We start from the raw sequence: 20277 nt of genomic DNA, 5'->3' as shown, positions 1-20277 counted from the left end.
GAAGGCAACCTCTATGAACTGGTTCTCTCCCACCACCATGTGTGTTCAAGGATCAAGGTCAGGTCTTAGGCTTGGCAACAAGTGCCATTAGCTGAATGAGCCACCCATCTCCTAAGTACTATTTTGCTAGTTTTTAAAACAAGGAAAATGTTTCAATAAAAGGCAAAGGTGTGGCCATGTACTGGCAATGACCAAGATCTCACTTTCACCTTTGCCTCCTAAAACATTGCTTTGAGTAATTCTAATGCTCTCCCAGTGAACCTGCGACATTCTTTGCAAGCGAGTTCTAAGTTCTTTTGAACGTAAGACTAGTGCTACTGACCAAAGACTGCTACAAACTACTGTGCAGATCATCTATCTCAGTATGAAGCTCTCATCTTCATCTCTGATGCATTGCAAAACCAGAGAGCGAGGACCAGCAGGCCTGACTATAACATCTGAAGCTCTGTGCTCATCACGAAGCCACCGGTGCTACCTCTCTGAAAATAAGTTCTCTCTGGAAAAAGAAGAAATCGGGCTAGCTTCCCATAGCATCCTCTCATTTCAAAGTACTGTAAGATTATAGACTACAATAATGGTCTTTAAAATTCAAGTACCAGAAAATCTTTCCATTATTCTAAGAATATAAGAATAAAACTACTCAATTCTTTTTTTTTTCCAAACGAAGAAAAAAAATCACCAAAGAGCTAAACTGCACAGTTCACTTAATTCACTTCCCTTTAAACAGCCCTTGGCTTGCACAACACTTAAACTTTCCCACCTCATAAGCCAAGCTTCCGCCTTCAAGATGGAGAAGGAACTTTGCCAAGGAAAAAGGCTCTCCGGAAAGAACATTCATATACTGATCTCCCACCTGACTAGACCCTTCCACGGAAGTTTACTGAATCATTTCCTACATGTACGTTGGGGGATGGGAGCAGGAGCAGCTTAAGAAAGTGCAATGATTTCAAAGTGTAGGCTTTTCCCCAAAGAACAATTTAGCTGCTAAGAGCTCAGAAAGGAGAATGAAAAGCTTCTATGTAAATAAGGATCAAAGACTGAGCATCCTAGGTAAAATCACAGAGAAAAGTGTTGCCTGGACTCCCTGGCTGAAAATTCCAAGCTGAAGCCCTTGACTGCAGAGGATCAAATGTCCCAAGCGAGGACTAACCTTTAAACTGGTCCTCAGCCTTAAAGGCCCATAGAAGGCTGTTTGAAAGGTTATAGTCCACACCCAATGAAGAAAATTTAGCAGATTAAATCTTAGGAAATTATAGAAACTCAGCGTACATTTTCGGGAAAAGACGGCTATATTGTGAAATTTTAGTCAATTTTTTAAAAGCTTTAGTTTAAATGAAATAATTTCACTAAGATCCCCTTTTACACATTAAGACTAAATCTTTATTATGGTAGATGACTCAAAGACAGAGATGCTGTTATTCTGACAAATATTCTGTGAAATCTTTTCAAGAACAGAGCACTTTAGTCTGGTGAAAATAGACAAGGAAAGGATAGAAAATCTCTCCTCAGAGGCCAAAAGCCTCATGGAAGAGCAAGCCACTTCACTCTGAAAGCAGTCAGATCCTTTATTACATACAATACACACAGACACTTGCTGGTGATCTCCCGGGACACATTTCCACAAAGTCTCTGGGGAGCAGAGCATGTTAATGAGGAAGAAAAGAAAGCTGCATTTGGGGCTTAGTATCAGCCAGGAAGGACATGCTATTTGGTCCCCTCCTCAGAACAAGACCCCAGATAAATATGTTTTCAAATAAGCATTTAGAAATTTGGTTCGATGGTAACAGCTTGTGTTCACAGTGTCGTGCCTGCCTTTCCACCCACAGCACTTAATGGACTAAACAAACATCGTCCTCCACCAGGGCATCCCTGTTATGGATGTAGCTGCACAGAGTGGTCCATCCCTCATCCAAATGAGGAAACAATTCCGGAAGGTTAAATTAGTTGCTCATAGCTACAGGATTAATAGTAAAACAGGGAGTAGAGCTAAGGGCTCCCCAAGCTACTGCTCCAGTTTTTGTTTTTGTTTTGGTTGTTTCATTTCTTCATTTCCTAAATGGGGTGTTTTTTCCTTTGTAAGTCATTAGGGGACTTAGGCATTTTTTTTATTACAACAGTATTCATGAAGTAGTGCGTTTTTAACAGGAAGATAATTAAACACATCAGGATTACAGTTTTCTAGTTAAGAGGGTGTCATCAATGAAAGTGTTCTACTCAGCCAAACTTTTTAGTTTTACATTCAAATACATCACAGAAATAGTCAAATTTTTTTCTCTATAAAAGTCCCAGCTACAAATCATCAGTGTCAGATTAGTTATAGAACATCAGTCTCATCACTGAAAAGTCAACTGAAATCATTTAAAAGTACTGTTAGCTTATTGCTTTAAAAGATAAAAAGATCACCTTCATGACTTATAACAAAAACTTTATCATTTAACCGTGGTCTGCCTCCTGTATAAGTTATTTTAAATGTAGGGTTTCAACCTACAGCATCAATGCAGACTATAAACCTTGTTTCCCTGTCTACCCTCTGTCTGCATCTGCAATCACTTTGCTATGTCTCGTGGCTATTGTTTCAGGATAATTGAATTCTTGGAAGATTTTATTTGCCCGAAAACATTTCAAGAGAACAATGTGAACAACTCAATTATCATCAGACAACTCATGGAACTGAAACTGAATAAACAGAAATACTGGATTTGTCTCTGAGCTGTAAAGAACCAGCTTTCCCACACTATCACACCCTCACCAGACATCAGATCAGCTATAACTTCAAAAATCCTAGCTTTGTTTTCTAATTGTTCCCCCGTTTAATACTATGTCATCTAATCATTGCTTTGCTTTTCTGCACTAAATCATTTTAGGCACTATCTGTGCAATAACTGAAAGTTATTAAAAATAAAATATTTCAACAAAGTACCTCCACTGCAAAGTATTTTAAGCCAATTGATAGCTTGCTGGCATGTAATGCTATATATTCTAATAAATAATTGTCTGGCTTTTGTTGAGAACAGTTCTCACTTATCCCATGCTAATAGGGGACCTTGAACCCCATATCGCAGCCTAGGCTACTTTTGAATTAAGATGAGGCATGGTCCTCACCTCAGAACATCAGATTTGATTTTAAATGTACTATCTCTAAAAACTCACTCTTGTTCTACAAACATTTTCCTGGACCATATCCATTGCCATACTAGTGCTAAATAAAACAAATTGTACTCATCCATAAATATAATCTTTGTTTGTTTGTTTGTTTGTTTTTTAAAACAGATTCTTTATGTAGACCTGGCTATCTGAAAACCTGAAACTGGGCTTATAGACTAGGCTGGCCTCCAACTTAGAAATCTTCCTGCCTCTGCCTCCCAAATGTTGGAATTAAAGGAGTGTGCCACCACCACCCATCCACGAATACAATCTTTATCGTAAATCATCATTTCAAAGCACCATCTAATGCTTGTTTAAGCCAGATTGACCCTAACATGGAATCATGGTTTTCCATTACATCCTATTCTCTAGCTCAAATCATCCTTATATGGGTTCTAGCAATGGAATCAGGCTCCGTGCTTCAAATCTTCTCCATTCCATTGTTTGTTTCCCACATCCTATAGCTGGGATCAAGTCAGGATAAAAGTCCAACCACGTCACTCTGCTATAGGCTTTAATATGTACTGTTGAGACTCATCTATTACAATCAGCCCACTATCATCACAATATTACCTCTTACTAAAATAGCTCCTTTAAACCAACAACTCTCCTGACTGGTCTTCAGTGCCAGGCAATCTCTCCTTCTGAGATTCCCTGCTGTGTCTTCCTGGACCTCTCTTACCCTTAGATCTTTGGGTAAAACATCCATATCCTAAGGAGGTAGACTCCTGGTTTTTTGATTTGTGTGGTATTTCCCTGGGCTATAAAATATAACATCTAGATACTAACAGTAGGCTCCTGGTGGGATTTTCCTGGGCTATGATCCCTTTCATATTCACATGTGTATTAGCTTTAAGAGAAAAAAATGAGTTTTAAGGTTTTTCTTCCGAAAATATAAAATGAAGAAATACTGAGAAAAATATCTTTCTCAGAACACAGGATCCAACCACAAAACAATTATCGTTCACAAGCATGTGGCATATTGAAGGGTAGTTTAGCTATTTTTCTACCTTTTCCTATAAAGGTACAAAAAATTTCATGTGAAACATATGCTATTCATTGAATAAATCTGGAGAAAGTTTTCCAGAGAAGAATTTTATTAAAATCTGATTTTTGCCTATTCTTTCTGTTCTTTTTCTAAAATCGGGGATTTTTTTGTTGTTTTGTTTGTTTGTTTGTTTGTTTAACCTGTACATGGTTACCCTCAGGTCTCCAAGTAAGACTGAGACAGTATGATGATAGCCATTATAGTCCTTACAAACATGATCTAAGAAATAAAAGGCCAAATAAAAATGCCATGGTTTTGCCAGTTGGTGGTGACACATGCCTTTAATTCCAGGACTCTGGAAGCAGAGGCAGACTTCTCTGTGAATTTGAGCCCAGCCTGGTCTATCATTCTGCTAGTTCCAGGATAGCCAAGGATATTACACAGTGAAACCTTGTCATTAAAAAAACAAAACAAAACAAACAAACAAAAAAACCCTAAAAACAGAAACAACATCAAAAAACCATGGATTTTAACTTTAAATAAAAAGAGGCTTTTATGCTGGTCATTTAACACAAAATTGGGGTCTGAGTTCTGAAGAAGGGGTAGGAAGGAGGCTCAGTGGGAAATGGTATATTATCTGAGGCCTGATGACTTGAGTTTAATCCTTGGAACCCACAAGGTGAAAGGAGAAAATGGCTCCCATAAGCTATGCTCTGACATCCTTCATGTACATGCGCATGGAAAAAATGAGTAAATGAAATGTTTAAAACTAAAAAGTACAAATCACTTAGGTCTGTGTACCAGGATCTATCTTTCCTCTACCAGGCACTGAAGAAAAGGAAGCTCTGCTAGTATCTCCTGAAATACAAAATCCTTTACAGAATGCACACATTTGCATATTTTGAAAATACGGGTTTTCTATGCATTCCTCCATAATACCAGCTGGTTAGATTAGAGGTAAAAATCTTTATTATTCTAGGTTGTTCATTTCAGAGGACAACAAACTGCCTCAGACCTTATTTCAATGTCCAGTAATGTCCTCTATGGAATATTCTGCCATTTAATAATATTTGTGTAGTTGTTTGTTTTACATTGGACCATACTCAAAACAAATAAGAATGAGTTACAGGATGCGACAAGCACAGTGGACCTCAAAGCAATTTACAAGTTTTCTGAAGAATAATACAGAGAAGTAAGGAGGAAAGATACTTCCCAACTTCATTCAATAAATGGGGCTTTGATCACAGAGATGCAGAACATCAAAAAAAGTTACTTAATAACCAAAAGAAAGAAAGGGGAAAAACTATAAACATTCTTGAAAGAGAAAAAGGTTCCCCAAAATAGGCTTTGTTCAAAATAAAAGACTCTGGATTCTTTAAACTCTGAATGTGGATAGTACTCTGAGCACTCGGGGGAATGAAATGAGTTACAGAGGAGATGGTGTAGAAAGACATCATTTTTAATGGAGAGAGTAAAAGACAACAGACAAATACATAAGCAAAGTAGAAAGATTATAGTCCATAAAAGTAAAAAAAAAACATTCATTGTTCACAAAGAGAGCCAGTGACCCAAACTAAACTACCACCTCATTTTCAAAACCCATCTTCAGGCATCATTAGGAGTCTCAGTCTAACGTGCCTGTATGTGGTCGAAATCACATGCACAGGATAATGTCTGAATTGGACATAAAATAATTCTTAATGGTCCACTGAAAACCTATAATGGGCAAGGACATTATTGTATGCTAAAATAAGTGAGAGGAATTCAAGTCAATTTCTTACAGATTAATGAGATTACTAACCAGCCATGTCACCCTGGAGCCAAAGGGGAAAAGGTGAATAAGATTCATTACAAAACAACAGTACACTAGACAGTGACAGATGCTGCTCAAATGTTTAAATCTTAAGGGTGTAACTAAAAGAAAAAAAGAGAGCAAATGTGAACCGGGTTATTTCTAATTTACTTATGACAAAGTAGACACTCAGAAAGGTTAGATGTCTCAATAAAAACCCCAAGCAAGAGAATCTGGACTCAAACGTTGGTTAATTTAGCTTCTCTTTCAGTTTACTTATACACTACTTGTTTAGTGAAGTAAGGGTCAGCAGCGATCTCTGGATTATCTCCTACATGTGGTACGTTTATATCAGTAAGTTAAGGTTTTTCAATTACTATCGAATGAGTTTTGTGATGGATGTGGGATTGTGAATGTTGACATCAAAAACGCGCTGATACAAGTGGACACTGAGGATTTCAAAGCAGCACTTGCTGCTCCTTTTTCAGTCTACTCTGATGACGTTTGTTCAGGCATCCAGTTTCCACACAGAGATATGAAGCTAAAAGAATCCCAAGCATCTTTGGACCACTATTATTGGTTTAGTAAGAAACTGTCCAGGCTGCATACTAAGAGTAAGCTGTCCTTTCATGACTAGAGAGAAAGGAGACCTTCAGCATCAGACACATGACTGCAATAGTCCACCTTGACTTCACTGATTTTAAAATGGAGTAAATGATTATAAAGTCAATGGTCCCCAGGTAAAAAGAATCTAATTCTTAGTTTCACTGGTAAAGAATTTCCGTGAAAAGAAAAATCTGGCTATAGTAATCAAAATCATTTGTTTTGCTCTATGGCAAAGTGCGGCAGATACAACCAAGACTTTGCTAGCCGCTGTAAACTAGAAGATATAAATCAGATGTCCAGTAGTGGGCAGAAAATGCATAAACACAAGCCGTGGCGTAATGGTATGATCTTCCACTGCAGTTGCAGTACATTCTATTAAGATAAAGTCCTGATCTAAAGTACTCAAGTTTTTCTTTGACAATACTGTCATTCAGTATGTTAAAATATTCAGAAGACTCAGGATGGCAAGATAACTGATACAGGCTATTGAAGGGGGGAAGCTAACAAAAGCAAGTTTACATTTTTTAACGTTCTAAACTATTCAGTCAATAGCTATCCATTAAACCGTGTGTGTGTGTGTGTGTGTGTGTGTGTGTGTGTGTGTGTGTGATGACTAAACTGGACAAAAGTCGCTAGTGCTGTGTCCTTTCACTCCCTCATTGTCCAAGACAGGGCTTCCCTGTGTAACCCTGTCCGTACTGTAACTCTCTCTGTAGACCACATTAACCTCAAAATCAGAGATCTGTCTGGCTCTGCCTCCCGAGTGCTGGGACTAAAGGCATGCCTCACCATGTCCAACTCAAACACAGCTAACAGGATCCTGGTTGTGTCGCCCAGTTGTAAGAACGATGCCACAAAATCCAACGTTCATTCCCCAGCATAGAAGAAGAGAAGGGAGCAGAAAATAAAAATAATAATAATAACCAATCACCAATGTGGCAAAAATTTCACAGTCCAATCTATTTGCAGCGGGAGGCCTGTGACTGGACAGGGAAAAGTGAGGCAGAGCTAAAGGAAGCAGAGAGAGACAAAACGAGAACAGCAAGGGAGAGGAAGAAGGTGAAATAACAGTGGACATAGACCTGTGTGGTTTCAAATAAATAGGTAGATATGAAATCTAAAGGTTAGGAAAATTGGGATAACTTTTGAAGTTGTGTGGGCATCTTGTGTACTGAGATTTTATTGATATATATATATACATCCCATCGGTTAACTCTAAGCATTAAGAGTCTTATTTCTACCGGGTACTGGGTACTGGGTACTGTGATGTCTACCTCGAGGATGGCAGTTATTGTATGGGGTTAAGCTGAGTGCCTTGTGGGTGGCAGAGTTGGGCCAGAGGCCATGCCTAGAGCCGTGGAGGCCGGGGAGCTGACTGCTGGAGACAACAGCCAAGCCAAGTCTCATGGGCCCCCCAGGCCAGTGATAGACTGTAGTGCTAGAACACCGCCAAAGCTGGGAGTGGCTGTCCATTTTGAATATTTCCCGCTACACACCACCAATATTTTGAAATGCTGAACGATTACAAAAAAAGATGTTTGTATTACATAATACCAAGCACCGTTCAGACTGGCTAAAGCCACTGGCTCCCACCCTATAGTCACTCTCCAGTCTTCTTGTAACATTTTTTTAAAAAATATCTCAACACCACTTTTCTTAAACTCTCAGCAAGCTTTAATAGAAAGCAATCCTGAAAGAAAAATAGTGACTGTTTACCAGAGAAAATATTTTAAACACGGGGCTGTGAATGAAGATTACTAGAAAGAGTATCTGCACAGATTGGCTTCCTGATAGGAACCACAGTGGTTTGAGGAGAATGGAAGGCTGCAGACTCAGAGCCTAATTACACCGTATCTCTGACTAGTTTTAGACTCCTGAATTCCTCACCCACCTCTGTGTCAGATCTAACATCCTGTGACTAATACATAAAAAAAAAAACCTTGAGGGATCCCTTTTCTTATCAGACCAGTGGCTTCCACCATCCCAAAAGCTAAGGCATTATTGATAGCATCTGAAGCCTATAGAAGAGAGTCTCCATCTTGCTGGAACTTGACCCTCACATGTTCCCATCAAGGTAGTTTTTGAAGTCTTGATACATGACGCTCTTTGTTCTGTTACTATAAAACTCCACAAAACTGCTTCCATGTTGAAACACTATATCTGGGGAGACCTAATGGTGTCCACCAGGACATGGCCATTTGTACTTGCACACTCAAAAACCATGTCTGCTATCCCTTTGAGAGGAGGGCTGTTTCTTTCCAAGACAAGACCATCTCTTTCTTTACCATGGGTGCTATATTCCATTTACATGCCTTGGGTTAGAAATATAACACATTTAATTTTTTTTCCATTTGAATGATTGGGTCTATTTTTATCATTAATCTTTAATAAAGCATTGGCTTTTTAAACAAGTAACCCTTCAAAAAATTTTTAAAAATCATAATTTCAACTCCGGTTTTGTTTTTCAGAAACTTTCAGTGATAAGCTGTTTAACACAAGTACCCTAAGAGTCTGCCTTCTCAGCCGGGCAGTGGTGGCGCACGCCTTTAATCCCAGCACTTGGGAGGCAGAGGCAGGCAGATTTCTGAGTTCGAGGCTAGCCTGGTCTGCAGAGTGAGTTCCAGGACAGCCCGGACTATACAGAGAAACTCTGTCTCAAAAAAAAAAAAAAAATAGAGTCTGCCTTCTCCCGTCACAAATATAACAAGATAGTCAATTGTGCAAGTGAAGTGTTTGCATTTTGCAGAGTACTAAATTCTGAACAAAATGTGAATGAAAAGCCTGCCATAGGAACAAAAACAGTACTTAGGAATAGTGTCTAGTCTAATTCATAGAATATGAGTTCAAGTAGTGCCAGCTGATTCCTGGCAAGTGTTAAGACCTGATTCAGGAGCTAGAACATGTTTACACTTAGAAATTATGTAAGCGAAGTACTTGAAATATGCATGACATTTTCATCTGTGTTATTGGGATCTTAATAAAATAATAGCTAGTTTGAGGTTTTTTGAAGTTTGGAGTAGTAATTCCATATTTGTCCTACCAGTGCTCTGTTATACCCCCTGCTCCTTCTCTACGCGACGTCCTCCCCACCACTGTTCCGATAACATCCATCTGGCTATGCACATCAGGATAAAGAGGCATTGCACTCAGTCTGGGCTCCACACTGGCCAGGAGAGGAATCCAGATGGAAGGTCAACAGGGAGGAGCTCATTCTCCTCTTAGTGCTGATTGACACTAACTCAAACATGAAATATAAACTGGACCAATTAGACTATGTGGTAAATTTGTGGCTAGACAGAGACTGACATAGGATGAATAAAAACCACACAGAAAATGGACTTTTTGAATATCAGTTTGCCACCCAGAGCTGCGAATATGTCTCAGTTCATAGAGTGCTTGCCACAAAATACAAGGATCTAATTTCAATAGCCTCAGAACATAAGCTTTGGGGGGGTTTATTGTTATTTTGTTTTGTTTTGTTTTAAAGTCTTTAATCGCGCTTATAATCAATCTCCTTGTGCTGAGAAGTAGAGAAAGACAGAAGGCTGTCTGGGACTTGCTGGACAGCTAGGCTTACCAAATTGGTGAGCTCTAGGTACAGAAAGTACTTTCTCAAAAACAAAAACGGTAAGACTGGAGAAATGGCTCTCCAATTAAAAGCCTGATATTCTTCCAGAGAAGCCAGGTTCACTTGCCAGCACCTACATAACAGCTCATATGCATCCACAGAGGATCTGACACTCTCTTCCAGCCTCGCTGAGGACTGTGTATGCATGCAGGACACAAACATACATGCATTAAGTACTCATATACATAAACACAAACTTAAAAAAAAACTAATGTAAGTTAGGTCTGTTACTTCTTCCCTTGTCTGTGCTCCCAGAAATAAGACTCAGACCTGAATACCTTGGCCATATACCTAGGCTTTTCTTCTTCCTAGATCAGAATTTTAAATAACCCATTTATTTTAATCTACATTCTGTCATGTGGTTTATTACATGTGCTCAGGCACCATGTGCCTGTCTTGTTACACTGTCTTTGCTGGCATTTTCCCAGAATCCTTGCTACCTCCGAGATGTCCCACCTCCTGTTTCCTGCCTAAGCCATAGGCCATCATATTTATTACTGACATTTTCATACAGACAGAAGATAATCTCTATACAAACTAGAATGTTAAGGGATCAAGAAAAACACCATTGACCCCTGGCCTGCACATACATGCTCCTGCATGTACTTATGCACACAAGTGTATGCACATACACATATCACACATACACACAAAGCACACAATTGCCAACTCTGCTTCATACTTAATAAGCAAGTATTAAAGAATTTAGTGCAGAGTCCAGAAACCCATAAGCAGCTAGTGAATTTTCTGATACTGTTCTGTTAAATGTGCTCTTCCTAGCCCTAAAAGAGCCATCAGTGTTGTCTTATGTTGCTAAGTGAGGAGTTAATGATCTTATAAACCTCTCAAAGTTGCCATGGGCTCTAAACACACAAAACACAAATCTTACTGAGAAATATTCCTCAGTCAATAATTTGTTCATTAGGAAAGAGTCCTTTAAAATAGACATCATTCTTTCAGATGAAATTAGGTTTGAAGGTCAATAGGCTTCCATAACAGTAGAGCATTCTAAATATAATCTACCTTGGATATGAACATGTAGTGATACATATAACACATCACTTCAATGCTATGACGATAGCATTGATATAATAAAGTTTTAAAAAATCACTATTTCAATTATTTGTCTTTCGTTCCCTTGGGGCCTTTTTTATTTCCATGTGGTCTCTCTTGTGTTTGGAAGCTAATAAGTGCTCTACTTCAGATACACAGTAGCATGAGGAAACAAGTTTATTTTTGGAAAGATAAAATATAAGGTCATAACCACAGCTTAAGTCACCCTCTCATCCCAGGAGAGGTAATTTTGTTTCTCTGGACTACATATTGATTTTAAGGTTCATGTTAAAGATGGTTACACAGACTTTGAAAAGGACATTCTCTAGTAGTGACACCAATATAATTCTTTTTCTCTCCCTCTTTTTCAATACTAAACTGTCATTCCCCTGCGAGATATATTGGAGCACATCTAACTTAGATATATCACATACCTGAAATAGGAAAAGAGTTCTGTCTCAGAATGCCACTTCCACTCTCTGTAATTTAGATATTCTTCAGGCTACATTTATGTACATAGGGATAATAATCCTTACACTAAAAAGCAGCCGTTCCTTGGTGGCTTACTCTCCAAGTGCTCCATAACCGCCTTTCCCTCCCTCACCTCACACTGCCTCCAACTCTTGGTCTTTCTAATAAGCAACTCAAGTATGGTAAACTATCTTGTCTGTGCTCAAGGCAGAAATGCCAGCAGACATAATGATGACACAGTCAGGAAGAGCACGTTGAAATAAGCCTGTAATTCTTGTCCTAAAATACGCCACTGTAAACAAACCCTTAGCAATTATTTTGAAACCCTGACTTTACTCAGACTCCCTCAGAGTCCTTGGGTTTCTTCTTCTAGCACATGTGTTCTCATGGCACAGTGGATGATATGTGTTTCCAAAGGATGCTTAGACTGACTCATAACAAGCATTCATCGAATCACTAAAAATGCCATAAAGGTAAATGAAAGAAAGGACAGCGCCTCACCCCAAAGAATATCAAGAGAAAAACCACTGTAGATTAAATCAAATAAGTAACACCATACAGTGGACATAAGTATCTATGCTGGAGTCAAGGAAATGTGTCAGTTTGCCCATAATAAAATACAAGCAAGATGATCCTGTGGCAAGTGACTGATCTGTACTGGTCATCTGTGAGCAAGTGATGCCCTCTACCAATGTCAATATTGTGTATTTTATAAGGTTCTTAGGAGGATTTAAAAATGACATATAAGATGGGGGGGACACTTGTCATGAGAGTCTTGGGACTGCACTTCGAATCTCTAGACCTCCGTAAAGCTAGATGTAGTATAATATCAGGGCCTCTCTGGCAAGATCAAAGATGGAGAGATTCAAATCCCTAGAAGTACATGTTCCAACTAGACTGAAAAACATAGCAGAACAGAGAGACCCTGTTTTAAACAAAGCAGTAACACGTAAGGCTGTCCTTGGAACCCCTGACCTCCACACATATGCCATTATGCAGTTAAGTGTATTCACACACACACACACACATACACACATGCTCCCACACACACATTCACTAGAGTTACCTTTTGGCTCAGACATGCATGTACAAAAGGGTTTGAGTTAACAAAACCAGTTTTGAACTTTACCTTAGAGCTTTCAGCCCCTAAGCGTTCCTCAGAGTGGCCACCAGGACAGATCAGCTGGAGTTGGAGTTATGACAGACTAGGACCATTGAGTACAGAATTTAAGTTCCCTATGAATGCTGTCATATGCATTAAATTGTAGGCAACAAACCTTCTCTTCTCACTACATCCTACCAGCAGAAGGAAGTTCCAACCCCAGTGACTCATGAGGATATTCCTGTTGAATATGCAAGCAGAGTGAAGCTCAGACTTAAAGAATGGGAGCATTATTTTAACAACCTGGCTAATAGAGTATGCAAAAATGTAAGAAAACAGACTCAGACTCGGGTTGAAATGCAACAAGTTAATATAAAGCCTCATTCCTTAGCTTTGTGCAAACTCTCTCTCCTATACAGTCTCATCTGCTCTCTAAACATTAAGGCCATAAACTACCGAATCACACCTCACTAAACTTTACAAGGCAGAGAAATGGTTTCCTCCTTCAATCTTCCAGCTAATCTAAATTAGAGCTTTTATTATTTTTTATAACATATAGTATGTACAATTTAAATCAAAAACTCCATGCAGTGATTTATATTATTAGCAGTAGAAAGAAGCCAGTTGACGGTGGAATCTAATGTAGCCATAATTTTTAAATACTGTCAAATAGGTACTCCAGAGACTCTAAAGTAAAATTCAATTAATCATTTCAGAGACACACATCTTCAAAAGAAAAAGCAGTTACAGTTTCAGTGGAAGACAAATGCAACGATATGTCAGCCTCCCACCTCACCTTCACATTTAGAACAGAACAGAGAGTCAAATGGGGAAATGAATTTGTTTGATGCGGTCATAAGCATAAAAGAATATTTGAGGAACAAGATCAGAGCCATACAAATGTATGAGATCAAAGAACAATGTCTAGCCCTGTCGACTATCTGCACTCACTCAGGTTTGTCTTACATATGGATGTAACAGGTTTCTGTATGGAAAAATGGCTTTAGTCTGACAAGCAAGGTAGAAAAAGTGGGAATTCTCTACTAATAATAACTGACATTTAAACACATCAAAATTAGATGACGTCCCTTATAAGGGCAGTGTTTACTGAATAATCTTCTGATCACATTAAAATTTCTCATTACAATGTTTAAGACACAAAAAATTCTTATCCAATTGCTTTCTATACAAAGGGATTTTTTTCTCAATTATGAACAAAATCTTATTTCTATAATGTGAGGTCTGCTTGTATGGTGTGTTGAGGGGTGGGGTGGGCCTGGGAAGAAGCCATGGATGACACCCAGTGTTATCTTCTCTCACACTCCACTTTATTTAAATGAGCATGAAGCTCACAGTGTCAGCTGGGCTGATAGGCCAGTGACTTCCCAGGGTCTGCATCTCTCCATCCTCAGTTCTGGAGTTAACAGGCACACAAAGCCATGCACACCTTTTGATGTAGGCACTGGAGACTTGGGTCTTTTTGGTTTCACAGCAAGCATTTTGACCCACTGAGGCATCTCTCCAGACCCTTGAACAACAACAAAAAAAAAAACAAAAAAAAAAAAACTCTCAAACCTTGTATTATAAGTCTCTCATCTAAAAAAAATAAATAAATAAAGTGGTGTCTTAAGAAACTGAAAATTTTAACTATGGTATAGGAGCATAAGGACATTCTGAGTCAGGTGGGAAAATATATAATAAAATTGAAACTCTAAGAGTAATCCCAATGGACACATGTACAATGTAGATTGAAAGACTATCAATCTATGAGGACAGAAAAAGAGTCCCATGCTAGTCAGAAAGCTCCTCGCCCTTCAGATGATGTGTGAATACAGTGAAAATGGGGGAGAATTTGGTGAATGGATAACTGGACAAAAAATAGAAATATAAATAAATAAATAAATAAATAAATAAATAATCTGACCAAAGCCCAAAGATGAGCTTATGGAATCAAGGCTTCTGGAAACATGGGAGGAAGAAAATAAAGATTGTGTCCCCTTTGAGGTCTTCTAGAATGAGTCTTTTTTACTTCTATCCCCTCTGAGGTCTTCTGGAATGCATCGTTTTTGCAAACCTACAACATTATAACTATTACCTAAGCAAAACCTATTCAGATACAATATCTAATAGCTATGGAGGACCATGAGACTCAAGATGAGGTTGTTACTTTATACAGGGTGTTCCCAAAACCCATCTCCACCCAACCTAAAAGAGGGGACTTCCGCCCCTAGACCAAGCAGGGAGGGGCCACCCAGTACCCCCTCTGACAGGCGATCTGAATTCTTGCTTAGGCTCCGAGGCTAAGCACTGCAAGGGAATATAAATAAAAGTTAAAAATCTCTCTCTGGGTTCCCTGAGGGACAAGCCTGACTGCATAGGGGTTGATGTCAAAAGTATCCCCTCTCCAGGAAAAAGACATTGTGATGGGTATGGCCCTCATGACTCACTGGACAACAACAGGGGAACCGGAGCCATTACAAGGTCCCCTTCAAATACTGGAGGTCAGGCCTCTATCCCCGCCTTCGCAAGTTTAGAATTTCCACAGCCCTTCTATACTTAGAGAAGGAAGGAGATGTCAGGGGCAGCCCTGCTTATACACTGAAGTATAAGCCCTCCCACAAGTTCACACACTAACAGACTTCTAACTCAGCAATCAGTGTGCCTCATTTTGAAATGTATGGACATCAAACAAAACACTCTTGTGTCTGATTTCACTCCCTGATGATGGTTTTGAAATTCATCAATATTGCTGCCCGTAGCGTGAGCCAATTCATTCACATTGTGGCATGATATCCATTTCACTATGTGGACACTCCCAAGCGTTGTACACTGTACTACTATCAGAGATTCAGGCTGCTTACACCTTGGAATTATGAAGAACACTGATGCTACATACATTTGTACATTCTTTGAATGAACTCATGGCTCTGGCTTTCTGGGCCTATATCCAAGAATGGATTAGCTGCCCATTAGGCTGTACAAAGGGGCAGATGCCTGAGATGCTTCCTCTTGTTCTCCATTCTTCTCAGCAACAACTGAAGTCACTATGGTGCAGTTGAACTCATTATGTCTTTACTTTGCCTTCCACTGATGAGTGGCTTCTCCTATTTTCATATGACTTTGCTACAGGGCTCATTCCTGAAGCGTTTGTTCTTCTGAAAGCTACTTTCAAACATTTAATGGTTCTTCTTGTCATCATCACTGTCATCTAACAAGCTGAGAACTGCTCTAGAATGTGGAAAGCAGTCACTAACAGCAGTGTATTTGTCACGAGACATTATTTCCTTAATTTCTATATTCCTCCCTTAGTATTCAAAACTGTGTATTCACAATTTCTGGGTTTTTAAACCCTCTAATGGTCAATGAAATATCAATAATTAACAATGCCCAAGTACTGCAAAAGGTTCAGTACCATGTCTACTTCAGACAGACAGACTTCCTATGACAGAAGGCATGGGATGATGTGGTGGTTTTGTTTCTCTCTTTTTTTTTTCCAGTAAATAAAGTAAGCAGGCCTAACTATTTGTATGAACAAAGAAGAGATGGGTCATTTGAAATTTTGAAAATACATTTATTTATTCTACTTTATGTATATGAGTATTGTACATACATATATATGTATGTAGCATGTGCATGTCTGGTGCCCAGAAGAGGTCAGAAGAGGTCAGAGAGGTAATGTGTGCATTACCCTCACAGGCAGATACCCTGGAACTCGAATGATAGAAAATTGAGAGCTATGGGTGTTGAGGATGGAACCTTGGTCTTCTAAAAGAACAAGTGTTCTTAACTGTAGGACCGTGAAAGGATGATTTGGTTTCCGGTAGAGCACTGGCTTAGAGATAGCCAGAGACCCAACAGGTGTCCATTGCCTGTGTAGGGATGGCACATATCTTGCCATGCCCGATTTCCAGACACCTGACACTCCGTCTAAGATCTCCATTTGATCTGCGCCTTGCAGGCACTTAGGGCTACAGGTAGAGGGCATGACTACAGGCTTCAGCCTCAAGAGATTTCCATATTAATGAGATACCTTAAAGGCCAGAGGGTGTAGCTAATTAAGTTACCCCCCTTCCCCCTCCCTATTTAAATCAGGCCCGCCCTGACCTAAACTGGGGGTGCACATCCAGGCTATCTATCACACACCATGTCAATAAAGCCCTTGGAACCCCAGACTCTCGTGTTACTGGGGCCCTGCCATCGTGGTGCTGTCATCATGGAGGACTTCTCTGCATTTTTTGTTGCGGGGCGCATCTTTAAACAAGCAGCCATTAGAGCTCTCTCTTTCCCCCTCATATCTCTCGCAGCTCCCAGGCCAGTCTCACCTGCCTCGCACTTCCACTTCCTACCTCAGTTTTTCTGCAGTCCCAGCAGCATCTGGGACACCCCCACCCCCACCCCCACCCCAGGATTGAGGCCAATCTGTTCCTGGCTGCCTCCAGGCCCGGGGATCCCCACTGGAGGACTCTACGCCCCCTCAAAATCAGGTTGTGTTCATTCCCCACCTGGGACGCCCCGGCAGCCTCTCATGGCCCAGTGCCCACCTGGTACTGCTTGGAAGGGGACCCACCCACACACGCTCTATGCCCGTGCAAATGCAAGCAGGCCTTCAGCTTTCCCACCCCCACCCCCTGCACTTAACAGAAGCCAAGTCCTCAGGATAGATCATGAAAATCTAGTGAGTCTAATTATGTCCTCTTTGCCAATATATGGGCAGAATAAAGCTCAATGGGCTCTTTAAAAGAATATTAGAAGGAGAATAGGAGAAAAATATCTTGTAAAAAGAAACTGAACAGGGCTAGAAGAGATACCTCAGTTAGTAAAGAACTCATCATTCAGGTATGAGAACCTTCCTTCTAGTGCTCACACCAAAGCTTGAAAACTTATAATCAAAGGGTGAGACAGGAGGATACATGTTGGCCAGCCAGATAAGCCCACGCTGCAAACTCCAGGCTATCTTATAATGCTGTCTCAAAAAACAAGATGGAAGATTCCTAAGAACAGCAACCCACGTTTGTCCTCTTGCCCCACATGTGCAAACACACATGTGCATGTGAACCCATGTGTACACTCACATGCATACAAAACTAGTGATTAAAACACGAATACACACGGGTACTTCTCTCACTTTTCCTTAGACTAAACATAGTTACATCCTGCAAAAAAAAAAATAAATAAATAAAAATAATTTGTCCATGACCTTTTCCCTTCTTTGCATGATTAATTATTTAATGTGTTATTAATTGGAGGATATGGCTGAATATCAAACACTTTCAGTTTCTGTGCATAGCCTCCTTTACTGTAACCGATGATTAAGTAATTGTGTAAAAGGTGAACCACAAGGTCATCTGAACATTCTCTTCAACTCTCATTACCCACCGTCAATAGCAATTAGTAGCGGCAACATTTCCATAAATCAACTTCTTTCTGATTATTCTCTGATGATAGTCAAAATGTGTGCATTCCAGCCCACCTTTTTAATATTACATGAAAAATTAAGTCTAAATATACCACTGAGAATAGAAGTGAAAAACATACAGAGATTTCTTTAATCAGAAGGAGCCAGAATAATATTGTATGTACCTTTGAAAGAAGATTACAAACCAGTGCACAAAATGAGGTAAGTCTGCCCAAAGTGTCAGGGTCAAGCATAAGAAACCAAGGGTGTCAAGTAAACACTACCCACAGATGTATTCCTCCACAAAGAAAACGATGCCTTAGCGTAGCCTCAAAATTACCATTTGCCTACTCAGACAGGGCAAGCTACAATTCAGAATAAATAAAAGGCTTAATCCCAGCATGTACCTTAGAGTAGAACAATGCAAAAAAAATTCCACAAAACATACTCTCTGAATTCATTTATACCCTCATCTGAATATCTGTCGTCTGTGTTCTATTTTATTTGCTTTGAGAGCTTGTCATATTCCACTGATCATCATCAGTTTTTTCCTCTTGTGTTTATGAAGCATGTTAACTAGCAAGGTTTCTTAATCAATCACCGTAATTGATATTTGCACTTCCAATGGTGATGTCTAAAACTCACAGTCAATTATGAAGGACATGCTGAATTTGTAAAAAAATTCAATTTTAGCTGTAGTTATGTAATTATAATAAAAAATGAATTATACTTCAAAAGAAATTATTTATAGAATATTAACATCAACTATATGATTTAAGGCATAAAGAAAGGATATTATCTTTTACATATACATAATTTTATATATAATCATTTGCTTCTTTCTAAATAACACTTGTTCTCCTAGGTACCATGGTTTAAATTTTGTGTTTATGTTTCTGATTCTTATAATTATTCAAATTATTACTAAACATATAATTTAGTGAGAGTTAGTTCAAAATTAATATGTATAACTGAAAAAAAACACTAGACCCATATTGTAGTAAGTGGAAAGTATATATTGATATGCTATTTTGCTGTGCTTCTCACAAATCACAAAAAAATTCATGATGTGTCTTAAGCAATCAGAAAATATACTACCTCACGAAATCAAAAGTCAATACCTACAAGTTCTAGGTCAATAAGAAACAGGTCCTGGCAACATTTCTACAAAATTTACACAGAAAGCATCTCTGCTTGATAATTTTGTCACTCATGTTGTGTGGGAGAATGAGACCATTTATCTCCTGACCATAGACTAGCGCTCGCCTAGAGTCTAACTAGATCACACCTGTGAAATATGATCAAAGATATTCAAATGAATACATGTCATGGTTAATATATTTTCCTATAAATTTGTTTATTCATGGCTTTTTTCTTTTTCCTCTTTTCTAGTTTTACTTGGTCATTTTGACTTTTTATGAAGGGACAAGAAACATAATGTTTACAAAGTTACATCTTTTGCAAAGCACAGGCAGTAGTATGAAGAAATCTTGAAGAATATAGGAGGTTACAGAGTATTGTTAAGGGAGAGGTAAAGAAAATTTTAGGATCTTTACATGTGAGCAAATCGACCAGTAAGTAAACTTAATATAACAAATTTCTATTGTTATATATGAAGTGAAGAAATTTTGTTTTTCTGAAATATTCCCCAGACAGGGAATTAGAAGTCTGTGTCTTACCTTGAGGCATTTCAGGAGGCAGGTAGTGGGGTTCCTGCGCACTGACATGGACCCACTCAAAGTCATCATATAAATCCTGGTGATAGTCGCAGGCCCCTGGCCCATCATCAAAAGTACAGCCACCTAGAAAGGGAAACACAGGACATGGTGATGGTCTGCACACTCTTTGTCCATGTGAGAAAAGCACCGAGCAGCAAGAGCTAGGGGGAAATAAGCACCTATCGTGACCTTGTTGATTTTAATTGTTGATGGCAGCCCTGTTGGACTCTACTCCTTTTAGAAATTCAATACAAATAGAAACCTCAGTATATTCCACTTGTCAGAGCCCCAGAAGGGGAGCTGAAGTTTTGAATTATTTTCAAAAAGATATATGTGATGAAGCTTTCCTTCAGCTTATACATCTCCTATCTAAAAACTGT

The 20277-nt window shown here is 39.1% G+C and overlaps 1 protein-coding gene across 5 annotated transcripts in view; it reads right to left on the bottom strand.

Annotated features, from left to right (window-relative positions):
- The window catches only part of Ptprk (protein tyrosine phosphatase receptor type K), a 499167-nt gene that overhangs the window by 350709 nt on the left and 128181 nt on the right, over nt 1-20277 (bottom strand). For all 5 annotated transcript variants that reach the window (XM_028766410.1, XM_028766407.1, XM_028766405.1 and 2 more), the window contains exon 2: nt 19859-19981. In XM_028766410.1, the coding sequence (XP_028622243.1) occupies nt 19859-19981 (123 nt within the window). The remainder of the gene's footprint in view (nt 1-19858; nt 19982-20277) is intronic.

Source organism: Grammomys surdaster, unplaced genomic scaffold (assembly GCF_004785775.1).
Source record: "Grammomys surdaster isolate TR1022 unplaced genomic scaffold, NIH_TR_1.0 168, whole genome shotgun sequence".
Taxonomy (NCBI): Eukaryota; Metazoa; Chordata; class Mammalia; order Rodentia; family Muridae; genus Grammomys; species Grammomys surdaster.
The sequence above is the reverse complement of the archived record's forward strand: the minus strand, read 5'-3'. Positions and strand labels throughout refer to the sequence as shown.